Here is a 27,145-nt window from a genome sequence, read left to right on the forward strand (position 1 = left end):
CTCCAGTCCCTGGAGAGTGCCACAGTGGGGGCACGCAGGAATCTGTGGGCTTGGGGTCAGAGCGGCACCAGCGTCAGCTTTCTGGGCAGCACAGTCCAGCTCTTCCCCCTGGGCCACAGGTCTGTCTCTCAGGGAGAGGCAGAAGTGTGTCTCTGTAGATGGCCAGATTCCCCTGTGGCGTTTTTCTTTGTACCAGAGCACCCTTTAGTGCCTTACTGGCGAGTTACGTGTTGAGGACATGCTTCACCTTCCAGCTTCTCACTGGGAACCTGGTGGTCGGATGTGACCAGGAGTCCTGGGGTTTGTCTCCTGCTCTGACGATGCTAGCTGGCCGACCTTAACCTCTTCTCTCCCCCGGTCAGGTCTTTGCTTTCCCACCTGTGAGTCTTGCAGACAGAAGCCTCATGGAGGCTTAGCCTTGGCTAACCTGTTCTTGGTGTCTGTCCTTTCAGAATGACAGGCAGGAGCATGTACCGCGTGCTCGCTGTGTCCTAGGCCGTGCCCAGGTGTTAACATGCACCGCTGCACCTGTGCATCATAGTAACAACAGGAAGTATGTATGTATTATTATTATTTCCTCATTCCACGGATGGAGAAACTAAGCCACAGAGTAGTCATGACATTGACCAAGGGCTGCACAGCCTGCAAGTGGTCACTTCTGGGATTTGAACTGGGAACGTCTGACCCCAGAGCCTGTGTTGTCAATCACAGAGCTAGCCGTGGAACGTGGAATTGTTTACCGGTCTGTTGTCACGGTGCCAGCTGAACGAAATGGAGCACATGCAAGTGCCCTGGGCCCTGCAAACGTTGTGAAGCACAAGGCCCGGTTCCTCGGTGTCCTTTCTCCTTCCTCCTCCCCCCGCGTCCCAGCGGTGCACTCAGTTCTGGCTGTCATGCCAACTTGGGCGTCTCCCATGACCTCTCCGTGCTTCTGTTTCCTCGTTTTCGAAATGAAGGGACACACTGTCTTTTCCCAGCACCCTGAAGGAACTGGAAAAGCTGACGGTTTGGGGAAACGTGTCTCTGTGCTGATACACTTCTGGGCACATCCACCCGGTATCTTGAGAATTTCCTGGAACCGGCCCGTTGTCTTGTCCCATTGTACTGTAAGGGTCGGGGTGCGTTGTCTCGCTTCCAAACGCTGCTGCGATCGCTGGCTTTCCTGTGGCAGAAGAACAGGAGAAGTGCTCCCATCTCCTCCCAAACGGGCTCGCCCGTGCTGCATTTCCAGGCTTGTCCTCGATGTGTGAGACGCTTCTGTGTATGTCTTTCTGAAGCCGTAAAGGCTGGAACTTTCTCCTGACCAGAGGTTGGCAGTCAGTGGTGAGCAGGTGAGAGGTCCCCCTGGTGCCCAGGTGTGGACCAGGGAGGGCCGGCAAGCAAAACCTTGGGCTGAGAGGCAGCGGTGTTGACTCCAGCCCTGTTCTGCCCCCATGAAGAGCCCATCACCCTGAATACTGACTGCCGCTCTGGGAGCCTCGATTTCCTTTCCTGTAAAACTCCACCAGCGGTTTCCACACTGCCCTCTGCAGATGCGTAGGGTCCTCCGGGGGATGGTGGGCATTTGGGGGCTCACCGTTTCTGCCAGCTATAAGACCACCCACTTTTATCTGTTTGTTTTATGTGATTGAGTTCTGTCTTGCTGCTGTTGGAGAAGGGGCTCCCTTACTGAAAGGAAAAACAGTTTGAAATGATGTCTGGTGACTTCCTCTCGCAGTCTAAGCACCCGAAACCCTCCTGCTGTCGGAGGTCTGTCTGGGGTGCCGGCTGGAAGCCCTGTCTGCACACTGTGGGGAGTTCAGTGTCCTCTCCAGGAAGCTCCTGTCCTCCTGGTCACCCCACCACTGGGAGCCCACTGCTTCTCCAGGGTGCAGCTCCTGATGGGACCTGTGCTTTTCTGCTCGCTCTCAGGCAGGCCGCTGGGCTCTCTCTAGCTCCTGCTGCCGAAGCCCACCCTGGGCCTGCCTGGGCACCCCCAACCCACCAGGGAGCCGAGGGAGACAGACAGGCTTCCTCTCTGCAGGGAGCACCCCCCTCAGACAGCAGTGCCCCCCTCAGACGGCAGTGGGGTTGTGAGTAGAGGGGAACGTCCTCTGCTCCCCGGACTTCCTGTGCGAGCCCGTGACCCAGGAGGTGCGCTGTGGTGGAGGGCCTGACGACGGGCTGCACGGTTGCCGAGGGCAGTAAGGGGGGTGGAGAGGGCCGAGCCCCTCAGTCTGTCCGGGGCCACGTGCTGGGCTCTGGCGATGTGCCGGGCCGGGGCGAGTCAGAAGTGCATTCGTGGTGGTCTTCTGTCCCGGGGGTCTGGTGCAACCAGAAGGGAAAGCACACGGAGGCCAAAAAGACCAGGAGGCCCTTTTCTGGTGAGATAGCAGCCTGTGGTCTCTGGAGAGGACAGGGACGGAGGCGGCATTCACGAAAGGACTGTGCGGTCCTGCCAGGGACCGTGTGTGCTAACACCCTCTCAGGGGGGCCCCGCACTGCCTCTTGGCACCGTGCCTCACACGTGTCGTGACGTGTGCAGAGCTGTTGCCCGATGCACCACAGGTTTGGGTGAATGGGCAACAGGACAGTCACGTTTCAGGAGCTGACCGTGTTGACTTTGGTTCTTTCCTCCATGTCCCCTGCTGTCCTCAAGCACCCACCATCTCTCCGCAGGCTGTCTCTTGTCTGGGCCCCTGGCCCCCACCCTGCCCGTCTGCCTGACGGTCAGGCCACTGCCGGTAGCCCCTGCAGCCTTCCCACAGCTCCTCTCTGCCGGCTGTCAGCTTCCTCTTCAGGAACTGTCGTGGCTCTGCTCCTTACAGAGGAAAGTGCATGGTTCTCACCACGGCACAGGCCTCTCACCGTCTCCTCCCCGCTGTCACAATGCCCCAGTCTCCCTTCGGGCTCTCCAGGTGCTCCTGGCATCTTTACTTCCTGGCCCGGCCTCACCTTGCTTCCTCCATCCAGGAAGTGCTTACCTCGGTTCCTTTTCTGCATGTACAAATCCTACCCACTTTTCAAAAGGTTCTGTCACTTGGGCCCACAGAGTGCTCCCTAAAACACTGCTCTTACAGGGTGGGTCTCTGAGGACAGAGTTCCATGGTGAATACAGCGGGGCTGACGCCGTGTGCGCGGTCACGGCTGTGGAGGTCTGCTGTGCGTGCCTCTGCTGTGCGTGCCTCTGCTGTGCGTGCCTCTGCTGTGCGTGCCTCTGCTGTGCGTGCCTCTGCAGTGGAGTCTTCGGGGGGAAGCCCATCTACCCCAGCACTTCTCGGAGGTACTGACGGCAGAACTCTCTCCCTCTGCATATTGATTAGTACACTGCAGACGGCTTTGGAAATGCTTCCTGGAGAGCTACCAGTGAAGCCGTCCTCACCCCACTTCTGTCAGCGAAGGTGTGAGGCTCCGAGGCAGGCTCGCCCGCCCGAGCTGAGGGGAAGGACCTTCAGTCCCGTGTTTCCTTTGCTGCACCCTGAGGACTGACCACACGTGTCGCCCACTGACGACATAAAAACTTATTTTCGGCACCCTGAAAGCTACTCGTGTCGAAAGTTAATAACCTCATTCATTTCTCTTTCCCAATATCTGAACTTTGTCCCACTTCTCCTTTCTGAAAATGATGCTGTCCAAGTATTTCTTTGGCTTCTCCTGCCAGATGTTTCACAAGTAAGTAACGAAAGACTCCAGTTAAATTTTTCCAAGAGCCTCATGCAATCATGAGAAAAAAAAGCAAGTGAGTCTTCCGGTGTGCACCTGGTTTGTGTAAAACTCATGACTGTGCGGGGAGGGCCGGTGGCCCGAGCTGGAGATCTTCTTTGCTAAACGAGAGCTGCGTCGGTCACACGGTGACTCGCAGCACACCAGGGTGCACGTCTGTTTTCATCTTAGCGGGGAGGGCTTCTGAGGAACATGGATCTACAATTTTCTGTACTGACAACAAATAACCCTTGTATATTTTTTCAAAAATAAAACTAAAGATTTGTAAACTATGGTTTAAAACAACTCCCTAAATGTTTGTTTACAGTTTCGTTATTATCCCCTGGATTTGAAGTGCACCTGTGCTGTTTGTTGTGAGATCCTTCCCTGCGTTACTATTTTGTGCACCAGGAGACTCATTTAGGGGGTCGGGGGACTCTGGGCGCTCCCGCCGCACCCCTGCGTGGTGGTGTCAGAGGGCCGTGCACCGCCGGGGAGCAGGCCTCTCACTCAGCTGGTTCGGCCCAGGTCACGGAACAGCAGGGGCCTGAACAACAGGTGTCGGGGTGGGGACTCCATACACCCAGCCCGTACACTGTACTATCCACAACGTTCAGTTCCCACACAAAAACTCAAGACTGGCAAGAAACAGGAGAACGTGGCCCTTACACAGAGGGAAAGATGGGCTTTGAGAAGGCCCAGCTGTTGAACACAGCAGACAGAGACCTCAGGGCAGTTACTATAAATAGTCCAAAGAACTGAGGGAAACCACGATTAAAGAATTTAAGGAAGATGATGGCGACTGTGTCTCAGCAAGTATAGGATATCAAGAATGAAATGATAAAAGAACCCAGGGGAAATTCGGGAGTGGAAAAGTTGAATATCCAGAACGAAAAGTTTACTAGGCAGGCGGAGTACTGGACTGGACTTGGCAGAAGAGGAAGTAAGCACATTGGAAGATAAGCTGATGGAAATCATGCAAATTGAAGACCAGAGAAAGAAAGAAAGAAAAATGAATACAGCCTTAGAGAAATGAGGACACTATTAAGCATACTAACATACATGTGATATGAGCCCTAGAAAGAGAGGAGAGATGGAGAGAAACAGAAGAAAATATTCAAGGAAATAATGGCAAACCCCAAATCTGATGAAAATAAAACCAGTGGTCCACATCTCCAAGAGGCTCAACAGAGTCCGAGTAGGCTAAATGCCCAGAGATCGTCTCCCAGACCACAGTCAGAGCGGTGAAAGCCAAGGGCAGAGGACGTCTTGGAAGCAGCAAGGGCCTGTGTGAGACACTCAGCAGGCCCCCAAGGCGACCCCGGTGCTCGGTGAAGAGTTGAGTTCTCATTAGAGGAGAGGAAGCCAGGAGGCAGGAGGATGGCGTATTTAAATTAACGTGTTGAAAGAAAAAACTGCAACCGGAAGTCTTAGTACCCAGTGAAAGTGTGTTAAAAAGCGAAGGTGCAATAAGCAGGTAAGTAAAAACCGTGAGAAGGTGTTGCTAGTAGACCCACTTCACAAGAAAACCGAAGGGGCTTCTTCAGGTTGGAGGCAGGTAGCCCTAGGATGTGGCCCTGCCCTGACCGAGCTGGCGGACCCACGGGTGTGTGAGAATGTTCCCAAGCTCGAACCCTTCAAGTTCAGCTGAAAAGCCCCTCCCTGACCCACCCCGTGCGCCTCCGATTCTCAGTCTCCACCCCCCGCGGCAGAGGCAGAGTGGAGTCTTTCCTTCACCCCACCGCCCTTCTTTGACTGCACAAGGGCCATTCTTCTGCCTTCTGGAAAGACGTGTTTTCTCGGACGAGAAAGGCTCCCTCATCTTCTCCTCTGCCCTGGCTGAGCGGACACGGCATGCACTCAGCCAGCACCGCCCCGGCTCCAGGCCCTTCTGTGGAAACTGTTCCTCCTCTTCATGAAACAGTATTTTCACAAGTGCTGGCTCCTGCGCATTCTGGTTTTATCACGAGTTCTTGCACATCGCAGGCTTGTCCTCGTACTTGGAGAGCAGGAGAGGGAGAAAAAATGCTGTCGAGCCCATAAAACTATGAACCACCTCACAAACACGTAAATAGGAATATGCTAATGTGATGCATTTCTTTCGTTTGAGCCAGTGAGACTTTGAGTAACCCCCTTTCCCCCGCGCCTTTTATGCTCTTTCGGGTTTCACACGGAGCCCGTATTATTCCACTATTAGGGTGGAATTGGTGCTGCTGCGGGTTATAAACAGGCTGCAAACGAGCCACGGCGTCCTGTAACCGTTCCTCTGCGGCCGTAGGGAGTAGGGGCACCCTCCCAGTACGACAGTCCTCATTCAGCGTCTGGAAGAAAAGCAGTTTCACCTTCCTCTCCAGAGAGCATCTAGGACAACGAGGTCGCCAGGCTCCCGTTCTCCTCTAGCCTGCTGGACAGAAACGCAAATAGGGCAGGTGGGGAGCGGTAGCTCCGGGGGTGGGGACCTGCGCAACTCGTGTGCTGTCTCTCATTGGCTGACAGGGCCCGTGCCTCGGCCAATCACAGGGGGCCGTGTCGTCATGGCGACGGGGACGCTAACAGCCTCATCCCGGGAAGGGGATGGCGGAGAACCTCTACGGTCCCGGGGTCCGGATGGGCAACTGGAATGAGGACGTCTACCTGGAAGAGGTGAGGCTGCGGCTGGGCGGCGCCCCTCCTGCTGCGGGACCTCCAGGACTACCCTCAGTGTGGATGGACGTGGAGCACCCGAGGTCCCTTTCTCCCCTAGCACTCCTCGCGTGCCCCTCACTGACCATCCAGGGGTCACTTGAGGTCCCACCAACCTGGGCCTCTGCTCGTCTACTCGTTTACTCTTTCCTTAGGTTCTCTAAGGCCCGGCCCCTCAGACTTGCCACCTTGACCCTAGAGCCCCCCCCCCAACCCCCCAGCCTCCCACCTGTGCCTCCCCCTTAGTCTGGAGCCCCTCTGAGGGCTCCCTTTGTTCCCTAGAGACTTTGTTCCCTGGAGACTTACAGTCCCTGAGGCTGCAGTCCAGGTGAGGAGGCCGGTTCTAAACAGAAGTACTGCCCCTCTCCCGTGCCCTGCCTTGTCACACCTGCTGTCCCAGATGTCTCTGTGGTGTCTCTGTTCCTGTCCTTCCACTGACTGCGGGGGCCCTGGGCCATCCCTGCAGCAGGCTTGGTGGGGGAGGGACATTCGGTGTCAAGCATCAAACCACCTGGGGACCTCAGGGGAGGGCACGTGCCTCCAAGTGGTGCCCCTGACTGGCGCTAGCTGTTATTACAGGCGACTCTTCCTTTTCGTGTCTTAGTCATTTTTCTAAACACTGTGCAAGGAAATTAAAATGTTAAAGTGATGCCACAGAAATTTTCACCCTTCCCAAGATGCTCACATTTCTCTTTCTGTTCTCAGTACCTGTGTTATCTAGGACTGTTTGTGTTTCACTGGTGTTTTGTTTTGGTTTTTCCCCAGGAGCTCATGAAAGACTTCTTAGAGAAGAGGGATAAGGGACAGCTTCTCATACAGAGAAGCATAAGACTGAAAGAGAGCCTTCTGAGACCGGTAATTTTAACTCCAAATACTGTTTTCAAAATTCTTTTAAATCAAGTGTGAGTGTATATTAAACAAGTGAAAATTCTGTAAATGAGTTATTTGGAAAATACCAGTTTTTCTCTTTTAGACTGGAAAACCACAATATTTAAAATTATCAAGGATTTCAGAAACATAAGAGAAGGTTGCTGTTAACTATGTTAACCTGCATTAAGAAATAATTACATCAATACATGGATTAGTAAAACGAAAAGTCCCTCAGTTGGCACTGAAGACGTTTTCAGTCAATGTTGAATAAATGAACAGTGGACTCAGCCTGTGTGATTTTTCGTTGGTTTCATTGTACTTCATTTGGGTCATTGGGGGCTCCTGTTTGGCACGTTGGGAGCAGGTCGGTGGCAAGAAGAGGAAGACTGGGATTCTAGGGGGTCCGGTGAGCGGCCTGTTGAGCTGGTCCAACTCTGAGGAGGAGAGGAGTAGGTCGGAGACAGCCTGGGCACTGGCCGTTCAGGACCTGCACGTTGAACAGAAACACTTCTGACTCCACTGTAGACGCAGCTCTCCATATCTGAGGACGGACACGTTCACCACGGTGACAGCGTGATGCTGGTGAACCCCGATTATCCCGAGACAGAAGCCGATGTGTTTCTCAGGGGGGACCTGAGCCTGTGCTTGGCCCCCGATGAGATCAGAGCCCATCTGAGCGACACGCCTGAGGTGCCCTGTGGCCTGAGTGCGGCGCCAACTGATATCCCGGTGGGCAGAAACACTTTCATCATTCTGAGGTAACGGTATTTAAAATTTTGTCAGAAATGTCTGTTTGGGCTTGTAGCTTAAGGATGGCCTGGGATTGGGGCCGGGCTGACTTGGAGGCAGAAGTTCTGTGAATATTCTCGCTCTATCACCCTGGGAATCACCGTCCAGGGTGATGATTCCTTCACCCTGGTGATTGCCTTCACCATCCCTTTACTGTGAAGAACAGGAATTTAAAATTTGTGTTCAGTTCAAAATGCTTAATTCAAAGATGTTGAATCAGGGAACTAATCTCATATTCTCTTAGAAGCAAAGTGGGTTTTCCTAATAACACATCCGAGTGCCTGGAGCTCATTTGAGGGCTCCTGTCGTTTTTAATGTTGCCATGTTATTTTTACACCAGAAACACATTGTTTAATGCAAGTGCACGTAATGTGGGGAATTACTATTTAAAAATTCATTGTTTGCTATAAATGTACTTGAGGAGATTTTGAAAATTACAATTAAAAACATTGCTTTCACTTAGTTACTAAGTTGTGATAGCCATGTTTATATTAGAGGAATATAGCCAGTCCTTGAAGTCTTTATTTTTAAAAAAATATTTTATTTATTTATTTTTAGAGGGAGAGAGAGAGAGAAACATCAATGTGTGGTTGCCTTTTGCACGCCCCCTAGTGGGGACCTGGCCTGCAACCCATGCATGCTCCGTGACTGGGAATCAAACTGGCAACCTTTTGGTTTGCAGGCCAGCGCTCAATACACTGAGCCACACCAGCCAGGGCCCATCCTCTTTAAATCTTTAATTTAGACTTATTTTGAGTACAGGTATTTTACATGAAGACAAATTCTGTTTCCTGGAGGATTAAGGGGGAGGACTATATTACATTTTTCCGAAAGTGTTACCTTGTTTCTCTTTGACATAAGTGCCTGAGCCAGTGTCTCAGTTGTGGGGGCAGGGTGACGTGCGCAGTGCCCTTGAGGCTGACCGTGTGGGGTGTCCCGTGTACTGGCCGTGTTGGGAGGCAGGGGGTCGGGTACTGGCTGGACTTGAAGACCAAAAGAAAGGCCTTTGGTTGAGTGAGGTGATTCAGGTATAGTACATGAATGTGCTTCACCAAGAAAGTCATGAACAAAACTGCGCACGTGAAGAATGGAGCTGGGGACAGGTTCTCACTCAGAGAAATGACACCAGACTTCCTCTTCGCGGACAGTGCAGAGCCGGCGGCCACCGGGGACGTGCTCAGATTCGGGCAGAACTTCCGCCTCGGGATCACGAGGGGATCCGAAGACCCCATGGTGAGTCGTCCTGTCACGTGTGCTCTTGGCACCGGTTGCGTGTTTCCGTGTGGGCTGGCGGTCACCTGCCGCAGTGGACAGAGAACCGCAGGCGTGGGCTCCATCTCTGCACAGGCAGCTCTGGGCCCATTCCTCCTGCTCACGTGGGAAACTTCAGAAACACACCCTTAAAGCGGAGCAAACCTTATTTTCAGTGCAGCTGGCAAGAAGTAAGAATTTATGCCACTTTCACCTGAGAACTGAGTGACTAGATTATATGATGATGATGACCTGACAGCTGTCTGACGTCCCCAGTGCTGGGTCTGACGACGTTCTTGACCTTTCAGTGTCAGGCTGCTGTCTGACGAGAGGAGGACAGTAAGAGATGCCTGGGTTTGCCTAGGTTTGCATGAGTCAGCATGAGTCCTCAACCTGTATTTCTGCCTGAGGGGAGAGGGGAGAGACAGAACCAGGTAAATTTGGGCTTGAATTCTGGCTGAGGCATGCACCTATGGGACGGGACTCTGGTAAGGTACTGACCTTTTTGAGTCTCTCTCAACTATAAAAGTGGGGGTTATTACACCTTATCACCTGCCGAGGTGCTTCATGTATGGGAACTCGTTTATTCCTCCAGACAAGTCTCTGATGGAGACACCTTCACCCCTCTTTTGTTGCTAGAGCAACCAAGGCACAAGGAGGTTAAGGATTTTGCTCTGCATCACTCTGTTACAAAGTGACAGAGCCGGTACCATAATGTTTTTGCTGAGCTGCTGCCTGATTTTATTATTATTTTTTAAATTTTTCATCCTCATCTGAGGATTTCATTGCTTTTAGAGAGAGAGGAAGGGGGAGAGAGAAACATCGAGGGGAGAGAGAGGCATTGATTGGTTGCCGCCCGTGAGTTTCTGGACTGGGGATCTCACACGCCCGGACTGGGGACGTGAGCCCAGACAGGGGACCAGACCCACACCCCAGGCATGTGCCCTGACCAGGAATCGAACTGTGGCCCTTGGGTGAAGGGACGGCGCTCCAACCAGCTGAGCCACACTGGCCAGGGCCACCTGCTGCCTGATGTTAAATGTTAGAAATGAGCAGAGTTACCAAGTTGTCCAGAGAGGGCAGTAAACCCGTGTCGTCTTTCTTACCTGGAGATCAGCACCTTAACGTTCTGGCTCATTTTCTTTTGTAGGGGGGAGAGCAGATTTCAGGTACAGGAAAAATTACAGGCACTACAATATTAGATATCTTTTTTCTCTTTGCTTTTTTCTCCTTTCTCCCCTCCTTCTCTCCCTCCTCCTCCCTGTCACCTCCTCCCTGCTGTAAACCACCCGCTCTCTGCTTGCCCATCCCTTTCGTCTCCCACATCTGCTCGTCTGTGGATCGTCACATTCCTCCGGCTCTGTGGCTGACGCATCCTCCCACGTGCTGCGTGGCTTCTCGGTTGTGGCCGTTCCCGCTGTGTTTCTGAGTAGGATCTGTCAGTGCTCTCCTCTGTCGTTCCTTCCACTGCCCAGAGCCTTTCAGATCTGCGCCAGAGGTGCAGTGAGAAGAAAAACTTGTTTTAACTGCCAGCTGTCTAAAACTTAACTTTTCCTTAAGTTTATTCTTTGGTCTGTTTGGGGTTGATTTATTTTAAAATTTGTATTTATTGATAAAATAAAGTTTCATCACTTCACTTCCACAGCGAGCTCCGTGCAACATTCTCTGTAATAAACACACACACACACACACACACAGACACACACACACTGATACAGGCCCAGTGCCCTGAGAAGGAGGGGGGTGGGGACGGGGGAGTGAGGACGGAGAGGGCAATGAGTGCAGCACCCCAAGGAGGGGACAGAGTTCGAGGCGAACAGGGTCCAGGGTGACCTTTCGAAGGTGGAGGGAAGACGAACCTCCTCGTGTGGTCGTTGAGAATAGGGATTTTGAGAATCGTTTTTGGCACGCTTGCCGTCAGCCAGCTGACGGCTTCCTGTTTCCCAGATTTTCGAACAGTGGAGCATGTCCATCTGCTTGCTGTCCTTTGCAGCTGTATTTATCAAGTGACCACAGGACCCTGCTGAAGTCGTCCAAGAGGTCCTGGCTGCAGGAGGTGTACCTGACAGACGACGTCTCCTACCTGAACTGCTGGCAGGCGGCCTTCCCCGACCCCCAGCTGCGCCTGGAGCACGAAGGCTTCCCCATCCCGGTGAGCACGGCCGGCCGGCGGCCGGGAGGGCAGCGGGGTGCACCACGCTGTGCGGGGTGGGGGTGCTTCCTGCCTTCTGCCAAACGGAGGAGGCTCGTGGTGGCTTCGAGACCTCTTGTGCCTGTGTTGTTTCTCTCTCTCTCTGTCGCTGTGGTTGTGTCTTGAGCTGGGAGGGCACAGCCTTGCCCTGTGGCGGCGTTCTGCACCGGTGCTTCTCCACTCTCCCTGCACCGTGGAGTCATCTGCAGGGCTGTGTAAAGACCCAGGGCCCGGCCCTGAGAACGGCTGAGAACTCGGGCCTGAGGCCACAAGGATGCTGGCACTGTGATCTCAGTTTCAAAGACACTGGGACGTGGTGGGCGGGTGACGGGAGAGTGGGGCGTCCGTGCAGGTGAGCACGGCGGTCCCGTGGGCAGCGTCTCTCTGTCCTTGCTGTGGGGCGTCTTCTGAGGACCCGGACCCCTGCAGGAGGGGCCGCGCTGCGGGCCTGGTGAGAGGCAGGGCTGGCTGGCGGGCACAGAGTGGTGCCCGGGGCCGGGGGGCAGAGTCCTGAGGGCAGGGTCGTCAGGAGTCCCTGGGAGAGTGTGCGGGGACACAGGGTTGGCCCGCTGAGGTGCTGTCCAGGCAAGCACACCCCCCCACTCTGAAGCCCCGAGACACAGTGTGCTGCCTCCCCCCCCCGCCCCCCGCAGCTCTACCCTGGACCCAGATCACAAGGTTCCGTCTCACACATGGACAGTGCACTCATGGTCCACGGCGACGCACACTTCACACACTCCCCCCGTTCGGCTGGCCCTGGCCCAGCCGCGCTCTCTGTGGGGTTGCCTCCTGTTTCCGCGAGTCGGCTTGTGAGTGCCTCAGTTTCCTCCCATGTGGAGTGGGGTGATGGCAGTGTGTGCCCGAGGGCGTTTGTGAGCCCTGGAGTCGGGGGTGTTCTCACTGCACCGGCACGACCACACTGCGTGGTCGGAGACCGCCTCCAGGAGGACGAGGTGCCTGTGCGGTGCTCCGTCACGCGTGCGTCTGCCGTGGCGCGTCCCCTCCGTCTGTCACGGTGTGCCCCCGGGCTGTTCCGTGTGTGTGTGTGAGTGAACTGAGGTGAGTGTGTGGTGCATTCACAGTTGTTGGCTTCTAGGAAATCAGAGGCCTGAGCTCATAGTGCAAATGACACTCTTCCTTATCTTTAAGGCAAACAGCAAAATTCTCATCAATCACTGCCACACGAACCGAGGGCTGGCGGCTCACCGGCACCTTTTTTTAAGGTACCGTGGGGCAGGGTCCCGCAGAAGGCCGCTCTAGGGCGGGGGTGGGCCTCGAAGCTCAGCAGGGGGCTCCGCTGAAAGTGCGGCGGCCCACCAGGCAGCCCTTTGATGGCGGAGTGCTGGGCCGGGGACCTGCGCCGGCGTCAGAGGTCCAGCTGGAGCCCCCTCCGTTGCACAAGTCCCTGCAGCGGAGGGGCTATCGGCGCCACGGGGCCCGGCCCCCGCCCTCCCCGCAGGGTGCCCAGTGGGTGAGGCTCCCGGGCCCACGGGCTGCGGGCAGAGGGCGGCTGCTCCACCCGCGCTCCTCTCCCCCGCGCCAGGACCTACTTCGGAAAGGAGGCGGAGGTCGCCGCCCACACCCACCTGGACTCGCACAGGGCGGAGAAGCCCAGGAACCACTGGGTGCTGGTGACGGGCAGTCCCAGGAAGGACTCGAGCACCATGTTGGATGTGCGCCCACTGCCCATGCGGGACACTCCTGCCCTGGGGCTGGCGGCCGGCCCGGGGCCCAGGGACGCACCATGCGTGGCTCCTCGAGACGCCGGTTCCCTCGGCCACGCCTCGAGCTATTTTAAGGCGCAGAGCTCCCCGACGGTGTATGATTGAGGGACGGCTGCGTGAGGGTTATGGACTTGGTGCGGGGGTGGGGTGGGGGGCGGTCGGGGACACACACACGTCGGTCCTGGGCACTGCTCAGAAGCAGCGTTCACAAGGGACAGGCGAGTCCTCTTGCTGGCGGCAAGACCCCGGAGACCTCGGCGTCCTGTGTGGGTCCCGTGTCGCAGCAGCGTCCGTGGGCCGTGCGGGACCGGGGAAAGCCGTGTGTGTGTAATAAAGCTTGTGGGCCGCTCTGAGCCGTGGCCCCCCAGTCCCTCACTGCTCCGTGCAGGGTTCCGAGAGGCCACCCGTGCGTCCTGCGGGCCGTGGCCTCACCTCAGAGGTCACGGTTCCCCTTGTGACTGCGTTTCTGCCTCTGGCTGAGGAGGGTCAGGCCCTCTCCCGAGCAGTCACGTGTTACTTCATGGTGGTCTGTGCACGCGTGTTACTTCATGGTGGTCTGTGCACAGCCAAGCCTCTCTGTTACTGCCACCTCATCTCTGCAACCGCACAGCAGTGGTGGCAGCTGCTTGGTGGGAGGGCTCCACCTGTCTGCCCATCTGCTCCTCCTCCGTGGGGGAGGTGTCCTGACGGACGGCGACACCCTGCCCTGCAGGTAGAGGTGTGCTCGCAGGCTGCTCCTGCACACCTGCTCGGAGAGGCAGAAAGTGCACTGGAGATGGTGCGGGTGCACTGTACGCAGATGCGGCTGCAGGGCCCTGGGTGACCTTCCTCGGTGTGGGGGGGGGTGGCGGGTGCCAGCCGTCAAGTGCTGTGGCAGGTGGGACAGGGGCTTCCGCGTTTGGGTGGGCCTGGCATTAGCCTGCAGAGGGTCCCGTTCGCTGGTCTGGGGTGCAGCCTGGGCGCTGGGCGGCTCTGTCCTGCAGCCGGGGCTGGGAGCTGCGGGGGCAGGGTGGGGGGTCCTCCTGTCAGGAAGGCTCCCCTCGGTGGGCTCTTCCCTGGCTGTAGAGTCCAGCGGCGGCCCAGGGCCCCACAGCTCGTGCCCAGCGGCGCTGGGCAGGACGGCCCGCCTTCTCGACCTCCTTCCAAGCCACGGCGTCCGGGCCTCGGCCTGCTCTCGGCTCCGTGGGTCCAGGCGGCTCGCTGGCGGGCGCGCTGTCCTGTGTGTCATGAGATGTCCGCAGCGCCTCGGCCGCCCGCCTGCCGCGGGCCGTGGTGCACCTCTGTCTGCGACAACCACACTGTCTCCGGATGTGGCTCGGTGTCGCCTGGGAGCACCGCTGCCCCAGGCCCCCAGACTCGTGTGTGGGCCACCCTGGACGGGGGGGGTTCACCCTTCCTGTTTTCTTTTTCCTGCGGAGTACAGAGTTGGTGATGTTTCTGAGGGAGCTTCCAGGGGTCCAGGGGTCCTGACAGTTTGTTTGGTTTTCCCGTCTGGGTGTTGGAGGGAACCTGGCAGTTTGGGCAGACTGGCCCCCGGGGACAAGGCGGCTGTGTGCCCCCACGCCCTGGCCGGTGGGCACAGCCCGAGTGGCGGTCTGCAGCGTGGGGCGCACGGGGCAGGGGGGCCGCCGAGGTGGGCGGGGAGGAGCCTGCAGCTGCTGCGTGTGCCCTTGCGCCCACCTGTCCGGGGCGTCCGCGTGTGCTGCCTGCTGCTCAGAGTGTTACCTGCAGTGCGCGTGCGAGTTCACTCAGCGTGAGAGCGACGTTTGTAGGTGTAAGTCACACATAAGGCACCCGTGTAAGCGTCTGTGCGTGTGAGTGCATGTGAGAGCGTGTGTGTGCACACGCCGCTGACGCTCCAGACCTGGTGTGAAGGCAGCACAGACCTGCTCACAGATTTGATAGCCATTCCGTCAGCCTGTGTAACCATTGAATGTCATCGTTGTATTGCATAGTAATTAGACCCGCTGCTACTAGATGTAGTTACTATCAATGTGATATAATCGGGCCTATTATCCAATATAATGATTAATGTAATATAACTAGACCCATTTTAATCATTAAGCAGCAGCAGTTGTTATGTGATGATAATCCGTGGGCCGGCTCACAGACTGGACGGTAACTCCCTGACGGCCGAGTCCCGTGCACGTGTGGTCTGGGGGAGCCTGACGCTCGCCCGCTGAGTCCCGGGGGGCGGGGGGAGCTGTGGGTGACGCGGACGGACGTGTGGCTCATGGCTGGGAGGCTGTGAGAACGGTGAGGAAAGAGAGGTTTGAGCGCCAAATGCACCGGGGAGAGTCCGTGTGTCCGGCGCCCACGGCAGGGCCTGTCCACGTGGCGACAGCGGGCCGGTGGTCTCTCTCCGCCTGGAAGGCAAGGCGGCACGGCCTCCCGCTCACTCACAGACTGGGGGGGCGGGGGCGGGGGGGAGGGGCCCAGGTCAGAGAAGGGGCGGAGCCCAGGCGCCGGGAAGACAGAGGCCGGGCTCGGAACAGCGCCCCCCCAACACCACCCCCCAGACGTCAGCGGCTGCCCACAGGTCGGGCCAGGCCCCTAGGCCAGGGGCCCTGACGGGGTGTCCAACCTGGAAGCGCCCAGGTTTCTCTCTTGGGCTTGGCCATGCACTTCTCAAAGTGGCCACAAGGTGTCACTGTTAAAAACCCTAACTCAGTGTTGCCCTCTCAAGGGTTGAGGTTCCCAGCAGAATGCGAGGGAGTTTCCAGTTTTCTCGCGTGCGTGGGAGGAGGAGGGGGAGCCCTGCGAGCGCTGTGGCCAGGGTGTCCGTTGGTGTTCCCTTGTAAAAGGCAGAGGGGTCAGGCGTGCGGAAGAGCTGCTCTGACAGCCCTCGGAGGGGCTCTGCCCAGCGGGTGCCTGGGGGGAGTGGGGTGGCAGCCCCCCTGGGGCTCTGTACCGACTTGCCGTCTGAAGCCTGCAGCGCGCCCCCGGAAACGACTGCGAGCCCAGGCCTGGGGACCCCGAGGGACGACACGGCGGCAGCCTGTCCAAGCGGCTGCCTCCCAGCCTTGCCCAAGCCCGTCTCCTGGCCACACCTCCGTTTTCTCCGCGGGGTCACGGGCTTCCTCTCCGAGCCGTCAGACGGTTCCGCGGAGTGAGAAGACGCACCGGAGAGAGGCATGGGACACGGAGCAGGAGGAGACGTGGGGTCAGGGTGGACACTGGCCCCTCCCCAGCTGGGGCCTGGAAGCCACTGGGCCTCACTGAAGCTGCGCCTGCTCCCAGGCTAAAGGGGAGCTGAGACGCCCCCCCCCCCGCGGGCCGCTGCAAGTCCAGCACCGGGAGCGACAGGACTGTCCTCAGGGCTCCTGCCCCGGGGCGCTGGCGCGCCCTCCGCCCCACCTCGCGGACGGAGCCTCGGGGCGGGGGTCTGTCCCCGCGTCTCCGTCCAGGGCAGGGGTGCCTCCGGGGAGTCGCGTCCCCACTGTGAGAGTGTCTTCGACACAGCTGGCGTTTGCAGGGTCCCTGCCCAAGCCAGGCCCTGTTCCAAGCACTTCCAGTGAATTAGCCGGTCGGGTCCGCACGTGTAAGCTGTGAGGCGGTGCCATGGTCCTCTGGGTCTGGCAGGAGGGGAAGTGGGGACACAGGAAGGAGATTTGGCCAGTGTTGAGGCCTCCGTCAGGGCGCCAGGCGGCCTGGGTGCGGGCCGGGACACACAGCACCCCTCTGCGCTGCCCTGTCTGCGGTGGGGGCCTCTGTGGGCTCGTGGCGTTGCGGTGAACCAGTGAGCTCGGCGGTGGAGCCGCACTGCAGTGCGTCGTGAGGACGGCCAGGCCTGGGCTCGCACCTGCGGCCCCAGGGCCCCGCCCAGGGCAGGAGAGCCCAGCTTGCAGGGCAGGGCCACATGCAGGGGCCAGCGGGGGTCAGGGGGCCTCTCGGCCTGGGAGAAGCCTGGCCCGGTGGAGGGAGAGGGACTGGGGGCACAGGCGGCTCCTCCCTGTGGGAGGCAGCCCCGGAGCCCCGACACTTCGTGCTGCCTGGGCCCGTGGGGAGACTCAGCCGCCTCGCACGCCCGTGAGCCCCGAGGGAGGGTGCGTGGGGTCGTCTCCGGCACCAGCCCTGCTCACGTGTCGAGGCTCTGGAGCCCCGTGCTGAGCAAGGTGTGCAGACACGTGCAGTCTCCGTGGGGGGAGCGTTGGAGATGCCCCCGCGTGTGCGGGGGAGGCCGTGGGCCACGGGTGAGCCAGCGGGCCCGGCCCTACCCTTTCTGACTGACGGGAGTTCCTGCAGCTCCTCCAGGCCTCCCGGGCAGCCAGGCCGCCTGGCGCGGGGCTGGGGGCTCCGTCTGGGGAGCTGACCCACCCCGGCTTGGGGCACTTGACGCCACAAGACAGTCGCTCAGGAGCACCCTCCCGCCCCCGGGCCCGGGGCCTTCTGGAGGGTGCCTCCTAAGGCCGTCCCAGCTGCTGGGCCGGAGCCCCACCCTTCCTGCCTCCCTGCAGCAGCCGTCTCTGTGCCCTGTTACTGTTGGCCGATGGGACGGGGCTGGGTGGGAGCCAGACATCTGCTCGCGTCTTCTGACTGTGCTGTGCTCCCAGACAGACGGCAGGAAGCAGCACCGCCCTGGGCTGGAGTGCCAGGGCCGGTGAGCTGCCACCCCCGGACGCTGCCCCTCAGGGGCGGGGGCTGGGAGGGCGGTGGGAGAGGCCTCTCGGGTGTACACCCGCTCCTCTTCCCAGGAAGGGACAGCCTACAGGGACGGTTAGCAGAAGGGAGAAGGAGGTCACAGCTGGCGATAGAGAGAGGGGTGTGCCCGAGTCCCCCCGGGCCCTGCGGGGAGGAGCGAGACCTCGGCTGCTGGCAGGGGTGTGGGTGGAAGGGCTGCCGGTGTGGTTCCCTGGGACACAGACCCCGAGACGGGGGCCGGGCACACTGCGCTGGAGGAGACGGGAGCCTGGAAAAGGCACTTCGTCAAGCAGGTGGCGTTGGGGGCCGCTGAGACCCCGTCCCAGGGAGGGCCCTGAAAGGCAGGGTGAGCCTCAGTTGCCCCACTGTGTGTGGGCACGTGGGAGACCCAGCCCCCACCTCCCGTCAGCACGGACAGAGGGCTGCCGCTCCTGGGGCACCGGCCGGCTGGCTATCCTGCCGTCGCCTGCAGGGGCTCCGGTGCTGGCCTGGCCGGGGCGCCCTCGGGGGCACGGGCAGGCGTGGGGAGAGAAGGTCCCAGGTGAGGGCTGGGCAGGGGCGCTGCTCCATCAGCCCGTCGTCTCTGCCTTTCCTGCGCGCTCCCCCGCCTTCACCCGCCGCTGCCGGGTCTCCGCGCTCTGCCCTCCCCGAGCTCTGCCCGGAGCGCCGTGACCGCTGAGCGCTGACCGTCTGCTGCTCCCTGGGCGTGCGGTGGGCGCTGACGGGGCTCTGGCTGCAGCGGTCAGCGACCTGCTCTGTCCTTTGGCCTGGTCAGGATGTCACGGCCCTCCCGGACCGACCCAGCCTCACCCCCGTCCCCAGTGGCGCTGTGGCTGTCCCGGTGGCTGTCCCGGTGGCTGCCCCAGTGGCTGTCCCAGTGGCTGTCCCCAGTGGCGCTGTAGCTGTCCCGGTGGCTGCCCCAGTGGCCTCAGGCTGGACCCCCCGTCCCCGCGGCAGGGGGACTCGGCGGCCAGGCCTGCAGCTGCCTCCTCCCATCCCCTCGACCGACCGGGGCTTCCCCGCCTCGGGCACGGCGCCAGGCCCTTGCCCGGCTGCACCCGGTGTGCCATGACGGGCTCTCCCTCTGGGTGGCGCAGGCGGTCGTCTCCTGAAGGCCACACCTGAGAGCTGAGTCCCGCTGGAACCGGGCAGGAGCGTTCTCCTGGGCCTCCCTGAAACACCAGGGTCTGTGGACCACACTCCGTCTCCCTCCTGTCTCCAGCCTCTCCCCCGTCCACGCTCCGTCGGGACCCGAGGCGTGGGCCCTAATTTCTTGGCCTCTTCGCCACCCCTCTGCGTCCAGGGCAGCGTCTTAGGCCGCAGTTTCCCTCCCAGCCCAGAGCCGTGTTCCCTGTGTTGCGGAGCAAACGGAGAACTTGAGCACCCAGACCTGATAGTCTGGGGACGAGTGGGGGAGAGAGTCTGTTGAGAAATCCCCTTCCTGTGACAAATCCGGCTCGTGAGGCCACCGGGTGGCTGGAGGGCCCGGAGCCCCAGGGGACGTGCCGGACCTGAAGGACTTGCCCTGCCCCCTCCGTGCGGGTCCCTGCTTGCCCTTCCCCACCCCACCCCCGGCAGGGCCGCGTGGCTCAGGCTGCCTAGGGACGGGGTGGGAACGGGAACGCACACTGTAACGCACTTTAAAACACCACTCTCCTAGTCACGCGTCACCGCTGGAAACGGGAGTGTGGGAGGACGGACGGGGGGAGGGTTGCTGGGTGCTTGTGGGCGAGGCGGACTCACCCCGGCCCGCCCAGCCCAGCGGAAGGAAGGGTCTGCACACCTGAGTGGGATCGAGAAAAGGAACACAGGTTTCAAAGAAGAAAGTCAGTTGAATTATTGAGCAGCTGCCTGTTGACATGTTTGTAGTTTGCTTGTGGTGGAAAAGTAATGCATACGTAGTGTAAAAACATTGAGGAAAATGAAACAGTGTTCCCAGAGTCATTCCCATTGCTGGAAACGGGGTTTGGCGGGAGCGCAGCCAGGCCCGCCCTCGTGCACACGCCCGGGACCCTCCGAGGGCCCGCCGCAGCCGGGCCGAGTCCCTGCGGTACGCGCACCCCCGGGCCCTTCGAGAAGAAGTCTGCCGAGACCTGCTCACGGAGGATGGTCGTCGTCCGGACCGAGAGAACCCCAGCCTGGGTGCGTGTGGGCTGGGTGCCACCAGCGGGCGGGACTGCGGGTCGTCTCCCCAGGAAAACAGCCCGGACCCTGAGCCACCCCCTGGAAGGGGCCGCCCCCAGCGTGGCCCGACCGGCGTCAGACTGCGTGCCGGGGAGAGACACAGCCTCCTCCTGCTGGGCTCAGACCCTCGTCTCCCAGCTGCGCCTGCCCCTCTGCCCGGTGTAACGCGCATCAGCCTCTCTCGTAGTCGGAATAAAACTGCGTGCGTGCTTGTGTGCGACGGCGGTTCGATGGCACCGTTTTAAATCTGTGAAGTGACTAGCCTCCCGCATTACACGAAGGACGCCTCGCAAGTGTGCCTTTGACAGCCTCCTGCCGTTCCCTCGGATCATTTCACCGGTGGTGCGCGCCGCCTGGGAGGGGCTGGTGTAAAGGGCGGCGGCGTGCGGTTGTCCCGGAGCGCAGCCCGCCGGCACGGCTGCCCGTCGGGTCCAGCGTTTCTGTTTCTGGAAACGTGCCCTCAGAAGGGGTCAGAGGTGGGGGCAGAATTTAGGGGCAGGGGTAACCGTGTTAACTTTGGTCGTGACATCCAACTGCCAATAATCTGAGCGTCCGACGGCAACCGAGTGGTTTCGTAAGTGGCCATGCTGCCCAGGCCCTGCCTGTTTGCCGGGGCGTCTGCTTGAGTGGCAGATGCGGCCTGAGGCTCAGGGCGTGGGTCTGACCCTGGAAGGGGCAGGTGGGAGGCCTCTGTCCCCCGCGAGGCACCTCGTCACCCCCTGCCGACCACCTGGGACTGCGGGTGGGGCTGGCCGCGCGAGGCCTGCCTCCTTTTCATTTCCTCGGCACCTCGTGACTTCCGGCTGCGGAGACTCCTCACGTGGGCTCCTGGACACCAGACAGCGACGGCCCGGCGTTGGTTCCGTGAAGAGCCAGCGGAGCACGGACACGTGGGCTGCCTCTCCCCCCAGACGCACAGGGGTGCCGGCTTGCGGGGGAGGGCTGTGGGCCGCACGAGTCAGCACAGGGCTTGGGAGATCCCTTGAACCGCTGACCAGGTCCTCCCTTACGGCCGCCTGTCCCCCTGCTGACAGCTGACAGTGACAGCTGCTGAATCCCAGGTGTGCTGGACGCTAGAGTTTTCTCCAAGAAAGATGGGAGGCCAGACGATCGCCGAGGGTTCCCGGGGCTCGCTGGGTTTGTCCCGAAGCCGGAGAAGACCCAACCGCGGTGTGGTGCCTCCTCCCTGCTGTGCCGGCCCCCGTGCGGGGCGGCCTCCCTTCTCTCTCTCTCTCTCCTCTCCTCTCCCCTTCTCTCTCTCTTCCCTTCTCTCTTCTCCTCTCCTCTCCTCTCTTCTCCGCCCCGACGCCGCCCGTCCCCTCCGTCGCCTGCCCCTTGCACCCTGGGGTCTCCTGAGGCTTCACCCTGAGCCACAGACCCCACCGCCCTCCCGGGGCGCCTTCTGTCTGAACCCTTGGTCTCGAGTGGCGGCTGCTTCTGCGCGCTGCCGATGCCCCGGCGTCTGGGCCCACCCAGGCCCCTCTCCTGACGTCTGGTTTTCCCACTCGTGTGCCCGCCCGCCGGGCGTCCCTGCCCTCTGGGGCCCAGCGGATGCCCCAGACTCCTCGTGTCCGAGCCCCGCCCTCCTCCCGCTCCTCCCCCACCTCGCTCCAGCCACCCCCCCCCACCCGAGGTCTCTGTCTCGGCAGCCGCAGGTGCCCGTCTTCAGCCGCCCGTGTCGTTCCGCGAGCTCAGGACACGCGGAGTCTGCGCCGCGTGAGGGGGCACAGAGCTGCTGGTGCCCTGCCCTCAGCGTCCTCACCGCCCGCCCGGGCGGGCAGATGGACGTGTGGTCACAGGGCGCTGGGAAGCTCCGCGGGAGGGTGGGCTCCGAGGCAGCCCCGGGAGCCAGAATCCGTGGAGAGGCCCCGTCCCAGCGAGCAGGGGCGCGGGGCCGACCTGGGAGGGCAGGAGAGGGCGACGCCGGAGGGCGGGCCCGTGGGTGCCCAGCTCGGTGCGGGTGCCCGGGAGCCCTCATTGCGGAAACCGAGGTGCTGGCGCCCGGCGTCGGGCGCCCCCGTGGCCCGTGCCCGCTGTGGGTTGCTCGTGGGCACTCACACACAGTCAGCTGCCACAGGGTTTGTGGCATTTTGTGTATGGCCGTGGGTAAGTGATGGAAAACGTGTGTGTGTGTGTGTGTCTGCGTGTACGTGCTGTGAAACACCTACGTACGCACGAGCATAATGCACAATTTGCAATGGAACAATGAAAGGATTCCAGAATAAACCCTTGTGCCTCTAGGTCTGCAGAAAATATTTCATCATGAATCAAAACCACAAGATCCTTGTGGATGTGTCTTCAAAACAGTACGAGGCGTGTGAAAGGCCGGTGAAGCCAGTTCTGCCCGTCTGCGACGTCGGGGGCTCCCTGAGGCGCTCAGCTGAGCTCCAGGGGTTGCTGCGGGGGGAGTGGAGACGCCGGGGCCGGGGGGGGGGGGGGGCGGGGCGCCACGCTGCCTTCCGCCTGGACGACCTCGCGCCAGTGGGTCCGCGTGTCGGTGTTGCAGGGAGGACGCGGGCCGGGGGGCTCGGGGCAGGCTAGCCGTTTGCAGACCACGTGGGAAAGCCCACCCCAGGCCACCCCGGCTCTGACTCCACGGCTCCGAGACCGCGTTCGCCTGGGGCTTGGAGTGAACGGTGCGGACGGCCGTCCTCCCGCCTGGGGGGCACGTCCGGCAGGCCCCTCAGACCGACGTGTTTCCACGTGCAGCTCTGGGCCGAGAAACTGGGGCACGGTGTGGGTGAAACAATGGCCGAGGGGAGGTCCTCGTTGACAGGTCCAGGGCGAGAACCGACCCTCACCGGCGGGTGGCCAGTGGTTCCGCAGCATCTGTGGCTTCCGGGGCCGCCGGAGACGGCCCGAGTTTCAGGGCTGTGTGGGTGGGACGGCCGCCTTAAGGTAAGTGCTCAGAAAACCACGGAGCGTTGTGAGTGCCACACGTTGGCCTCCCAGGCTGTCTGTAACTTTGAGTGTGAAAGCAAATTTTAAAGGCAGACAATATTTAGAAATGAAGGGGTGCGTTGAATAAGAAAATTGATTTTTAGTTGCATCTGCCATCCACAGGATAAAGGCGTTCAGGTTAACGATGACCCATTAGACTGGAAAACAGTCCACTAGTGTTCACCGAGCACCCCCCACCCAGCTCCGTTGGGGTCACCGTCACGCAGGCTGTCCCTCGTCCCCGTGCCATGTGGCAGCTGCGTCTGTGAGAGTGTGCGGGAAGTGGCCAGGGTCCAAGACTGTGGCCGAGGCGGCCGGCCGCACGGGGCCCCAGGGGAGGGGGAGAGACGCCTCTGAGGTCTGTGGCCCTGGGGAGACGCAGCAGGCGGTGGTTTAGACCGCTCCCGAGTGCTCGATATGACGTGCGGACGCCCGCAGAGGCGGTGGGCAGTGCTCCCTGGGCCGCCCGCCGTGGGGCGGACCCCAGGACAGCACGGGCCCTCGGGGAGCTGGACATAGGTGGGGCGGTCCGTCCCGGGGGCAGCCTGTGCTGGAGCCCGGTCGGGCAGCCGCTCGAGCTTGGGGAGGAGGGAACAGGGCAGGCTGCGCGGCCCAGTGCCCCGGAGGGGGCCGACGCTCCGTGGGACATGGTCCAGGCAGGCGCAGGTCCAGCGGGGTACGGATGGGCCCGTCCGTGGAGTGGGGAGCGGGCTTGGCCAGCCAGGCCCGTCCCTGGGAACAGGACCCGCAGAGCTCAACCCAGGTACGCAGACCCCACACCCACCGCGGTGAGGGGTGTCGTGGGCGTGCTGGCCAGACTCCCTGAGCCCCTGGCGTCCTGGCTGCCTGGTCAGAACTGGCTCAGGATGGGGCAGAGCCCACTTTGCCAAGGGGGGTGTCTGCCTGTAACCCCGGGGGGTGGGGGCACGCAAGGACCAGCCAGGGCAGGTGATACAGCCCTCTGAGGTGAGTGCCACCCAGGGGGGCCGGCTGAGTGGGGGGGTGGGGAGTCCAACAAGTACACAGCCTGGGGACCCCCCGCCCTGGAAGGTGGGGGTGGGGCACTGCTGTGGGGGTGGGGCAGGGCAGAGGCCCGGAGGGCGCAGGGCAGTGTGGGTGGTCTCGGCGGGTGGTCTCCCATCCTTTGCTGCAGCCCCCAGGGGACAGAAAGGTCCCCTCCGTCACTCCCGCAGCAGAAGGATGCGGAAGGCACGGCCCCTCGAGGACGACAGCGTCCTGCACACCCGTCCCCACCTTCTTTCCTCCCTGGGAGTCAGACCTGCTCCTTTGGGGGGGCAAAAACACGTGAGGAAAATCAGATGAAAAGAAATAAAAAACACCCACCATCCATTGGCCAGATAACCTTTATACACATTTGGACAGGTAGCTGATAGGCCGTTTACACAAAAAAAGTCCCAAGTGGGTCTCACCCGGGAAAAATCGAGGTGCTGGCAGAGCTAACCTTCCACTGTGCAGGGCTGGCGGGCGGGGCGGGGCGGGGGATCCACGCCCTTGAGTTCCCGGCCGCGTGGCTTCTGCGGACGTGGGGCCAGCGAGTCCAGGACAGTTCCCACTAGTGGACGGTCGCTAGCACCCCTCCCGCCGAGTAACGTCACATACTCACGGCTCCCAGAACGGGAGCGGACACCGTGGGGGGCCATTGTTCCGCCCGCTACTCCAAATAATCACTCCTTCGTCAAAAGCTCGATTCACAGGATCAGAGGCCGCGACTTTCGAACCTCCAGCCTTTGCTGTTGATCTCACGAGGTCTGCCCGGGAGTCCCAACGAGGGTGGGACTTCGAGTTGACTCTTCCCGTCATCCTCTTCAGGGTGTGGATTGAGAGCGACGGTCGTCCCGGGGCTGTGGGCTGACTCGGGGCGGGGAGCCCGGGAGCCCGGGTGCCTCTCAGGCAGCTCAGCGTGACTCCTCTAAACCTCGTTTCGTGTCTGTGGCTCACGCCGTACCCCTGAGCGTGTGACCGGGTTAATTCGTCTCCCAGTGTAACACACACACACCCCCTCCTGGGATGGTCGGTCACTTTAATTTCCGTGAAGCAGCCCCCCTCTTCTGCTCCCCCCGCCCCACCCCTGCCGGCCCGAGGGTGGTCCTCCAATGGCCCGGGCCCGTGCACGGCGCAGCTGGGGCCTCGCACACCTGCAGTCGCAGGGCTGGATGAGCAGGGCTCCTCAGAGCACGTCAAGCTGCTGGGGCTCCACAGCCGCCGCCTCCGGGGTGGGGCGGGGCGGGGGGAGCTGGGGGCGGGGAGCTGTTCTGACTCCAGGTGCTGGGAGCAGGCGTTTCCTGGCAACCAGCGGTGCTGCCGCAGGGAACGTGACCCCTACAGATGTGCTGGGGTGGGCGGGGCGGGGAGAGGGGTCACGGTGACCCGGACCTGGTCTGAGCGAAGCGATGGTGGCAGGGCCTGAAGCCCGTGGCTCCAGGAGGCCCCGAGGGGTGTCCGGGGGCCCGGGGCAGCCGTGGGCGGGGGTCCCCCCGGGACCTGCATGTGTGCTGCGGTTGCCTCTCGCACACTCACAGACTCGGGCGACTCAGAGCCTGGCTGTCTCTCGCTTCCCTGGAGACGTTCTCTCACCCACCAGGCTTGTCCGCCCGGTCTCACGTGGTTGCGTCCCCAAACCCTCCCTGTGCTTCCCCAGTTTCCAGCTCTGACTCTCTGCCCACTCATTGTTTTTTGGTTTTTTTTTTTTTTTGGTCTTTTTGGTGGGGAATCCAAGGATTTATTTAACCCGGCAATCAAATTGGTCATTTAAAATAATAGTCCGTCTGTCCAAGTCTAAAAATAGACTCTCCCGGCAGGAGCAGGCGCGCGGGGAGCTGGGGTGGACGAGGCTGAACCGACCTCGGAGCCCCGCCACCCGGGCCGGGCCGGCAGCCACCGAGCTCTGGTCCCTCCCGGTCCGGACGCGGGCGGGCGGGCGGGGGGCCTGTTTGTCTTGGTGGACGTCAGCCCGCACTCGCCCGAGCCCGGCCGCCCTTTCTGGGGACACAGGCTGCATTCACGAGTCCTCGGCCCCAGCGCCGCGCGGGCCGTGTGAAAGGCGTTTTCACTCGGACTACACAGGCACTGTGTGTGCGCGTGTGTGGAGGAGAGAATGAATCACTTCGGTGTCGGGCAAGGACCTGAGGTGCTGTGTGTGTCTCCTGCACAGATCGCACAAGCACACCAGGACGCGTGTAGGAGGAAAAGGGCGGGCGTGGGGAGCCGAGGGCACGGTCCAGGGCTCGGGCGCTCCCCCCCGCCCCCCGGGGACCTCAGACAGGGCTGTGCCCGGCCCCCTCTCGCGGGACCCCGGGTCCGGGGGCGGGGGGCGCAGCGTGTGGTTCTGCCCGCCTGTCTGCGGTGCGGGAGGGGGCTCGGGGCCTGAGGGTGGACGTGGTGGGGTCTCAGCGCTCCCTCGCGCACCGCTGCTGGAGCGGGCAGGAGCTGGAGGCGGCTGCCGGGGACTCGGAGACTTGCTGGCAGCGGGGCAGGGAGTGTTCTCCCCTCCCTCCCCGTCTGCCTGCCAGCCCGCCCGCCGAGGGAAAGCAGTTCTAACGGAGAGTGTCTTGGTCGTTCTAACTCGCTTCCCGATCCCGTCCGCCCTAGAAGCTGCCGCCGATCCCCCGGCGCCTGGACCCGGCTCGTGGGGACTCCCCCTCTGTCTCCCAAGCCCCCCGGGATGAGTCTGCAGAAGAGAATCTTCCCTCGAAGGGGGGCCGGTGAGTGCGGCTGCTGCTCGGGGCTCGTGGGGGGGGGGTGTATGGAGGGTGTGGAGCGATGCCCTGGGCGGGGGGTGGGGGTGGGGAGCACAGTTTTGGTTCAGCTGCCAAGTGTGTGGTGCGGATGGGGTCACGTGTGCGTGTGTGCGTGCACACGTGTGTGAGCATGCGGAGTGGCAGGACCGGCACCCATCTGTCGGCGGTGTCCCAGCAGAGGCTGGCTCAGTGCTCACGAGCCTGAGAGCCTGCCTGCCAGGGGCCGTGGGGGCATTGCTGGACCCCCGGGGCGGGGACTGAACCCCCGCCAGGGCAGCTCTCTGGGGCATCCACTTCCCCTGTCGGTGTCGGCGGCCAAGTTCAGGGGTGTCGAGGTGGGAGTGCCCTGGAGGCAGGGTCCCCGCCAGCCGGGCTCGGGGGCCGGCGGGAAGCAGAGCAGAGAGGGTGCAGTGGCTCCGGGGGTGGGGGGTGCA

The 27,145-nt window shown here is 61.2% G+C and overlaps 2 protein-coding genes across 2 annotated transcripts in view; both read left to right on the forward strand.

Annotated features, from left to right (window-relative positions):
- Positions 1-13,293, forward strand: part of CFAP161 (cilia and flagella associated protein 161) — a 29,471-nt gene extending 16,178 nt beyond the window's left edge. The window contains exons 2-8 of the mRNA XM_045824726.1: positions 6,178-6,324; positions 7,129-7,218; positions 7,759-7,991; positions 9,171-9,255; positions 11,267-11,425; positions 12,614-12,687; positions 13,008-13,293. Of these exons, the coding sequence (XP_045680682.1) occupies positions 6,256-6,324; positions 7,129-7,218; positions 7,759-7,991; positions 9,171-9,255; positions 11,267-11,425; positions 12,614-12,687; positions 13,008-13,293 (996 nt within the window). The 5' untranslated portion in view covers positions 6,178-6,255. The remainder of the gene's footprint in view (positions 1-6,177; positions 6,325-7,128; positions 7,219-7,758; positions 7,992-9,170; positions 9,256-11,266; positions 11,426-12,613; positions 12,688-13,007) is intronic.
- Positions 13,294-26,574: 13,281 nt separating this feature from the next.
- Positions 26,575-27,145, forward strand: part of IL16 (interleukin 16) — a 47,218-nt gene continuing 46,647 nt past the window's right edge. Inside the window, exon 1 of the mRNA XM_045824873.1 lies at positions 26,575-26,675. Coding sequence (XP_045680829.1) covers positions 26,636-26,675 — 40 coding nt within the window. The 5' untranslated portion in view covers positions 26,575-26,635. The remainder of the gene's footprint in view (positions 26,676-27,145) is intronic.

The sequence above is a fragment of the Phyllostomus hastatus genome, unplaced genomic scaffold (assembly GCF_019186645.2).
Source record: "Phyllostomus hastatus isolate PE091 unplaced genomic scaffold, TTU_PhHast_1.1 phas_scaffold_555, whole genome shotgun sequence".
NCBI lineage: Eukaryota > Metazoa > Chordata > Mammalia > Chiroptera > Phyllostomidae > Phyllostomus > Phyllostomus hastatus.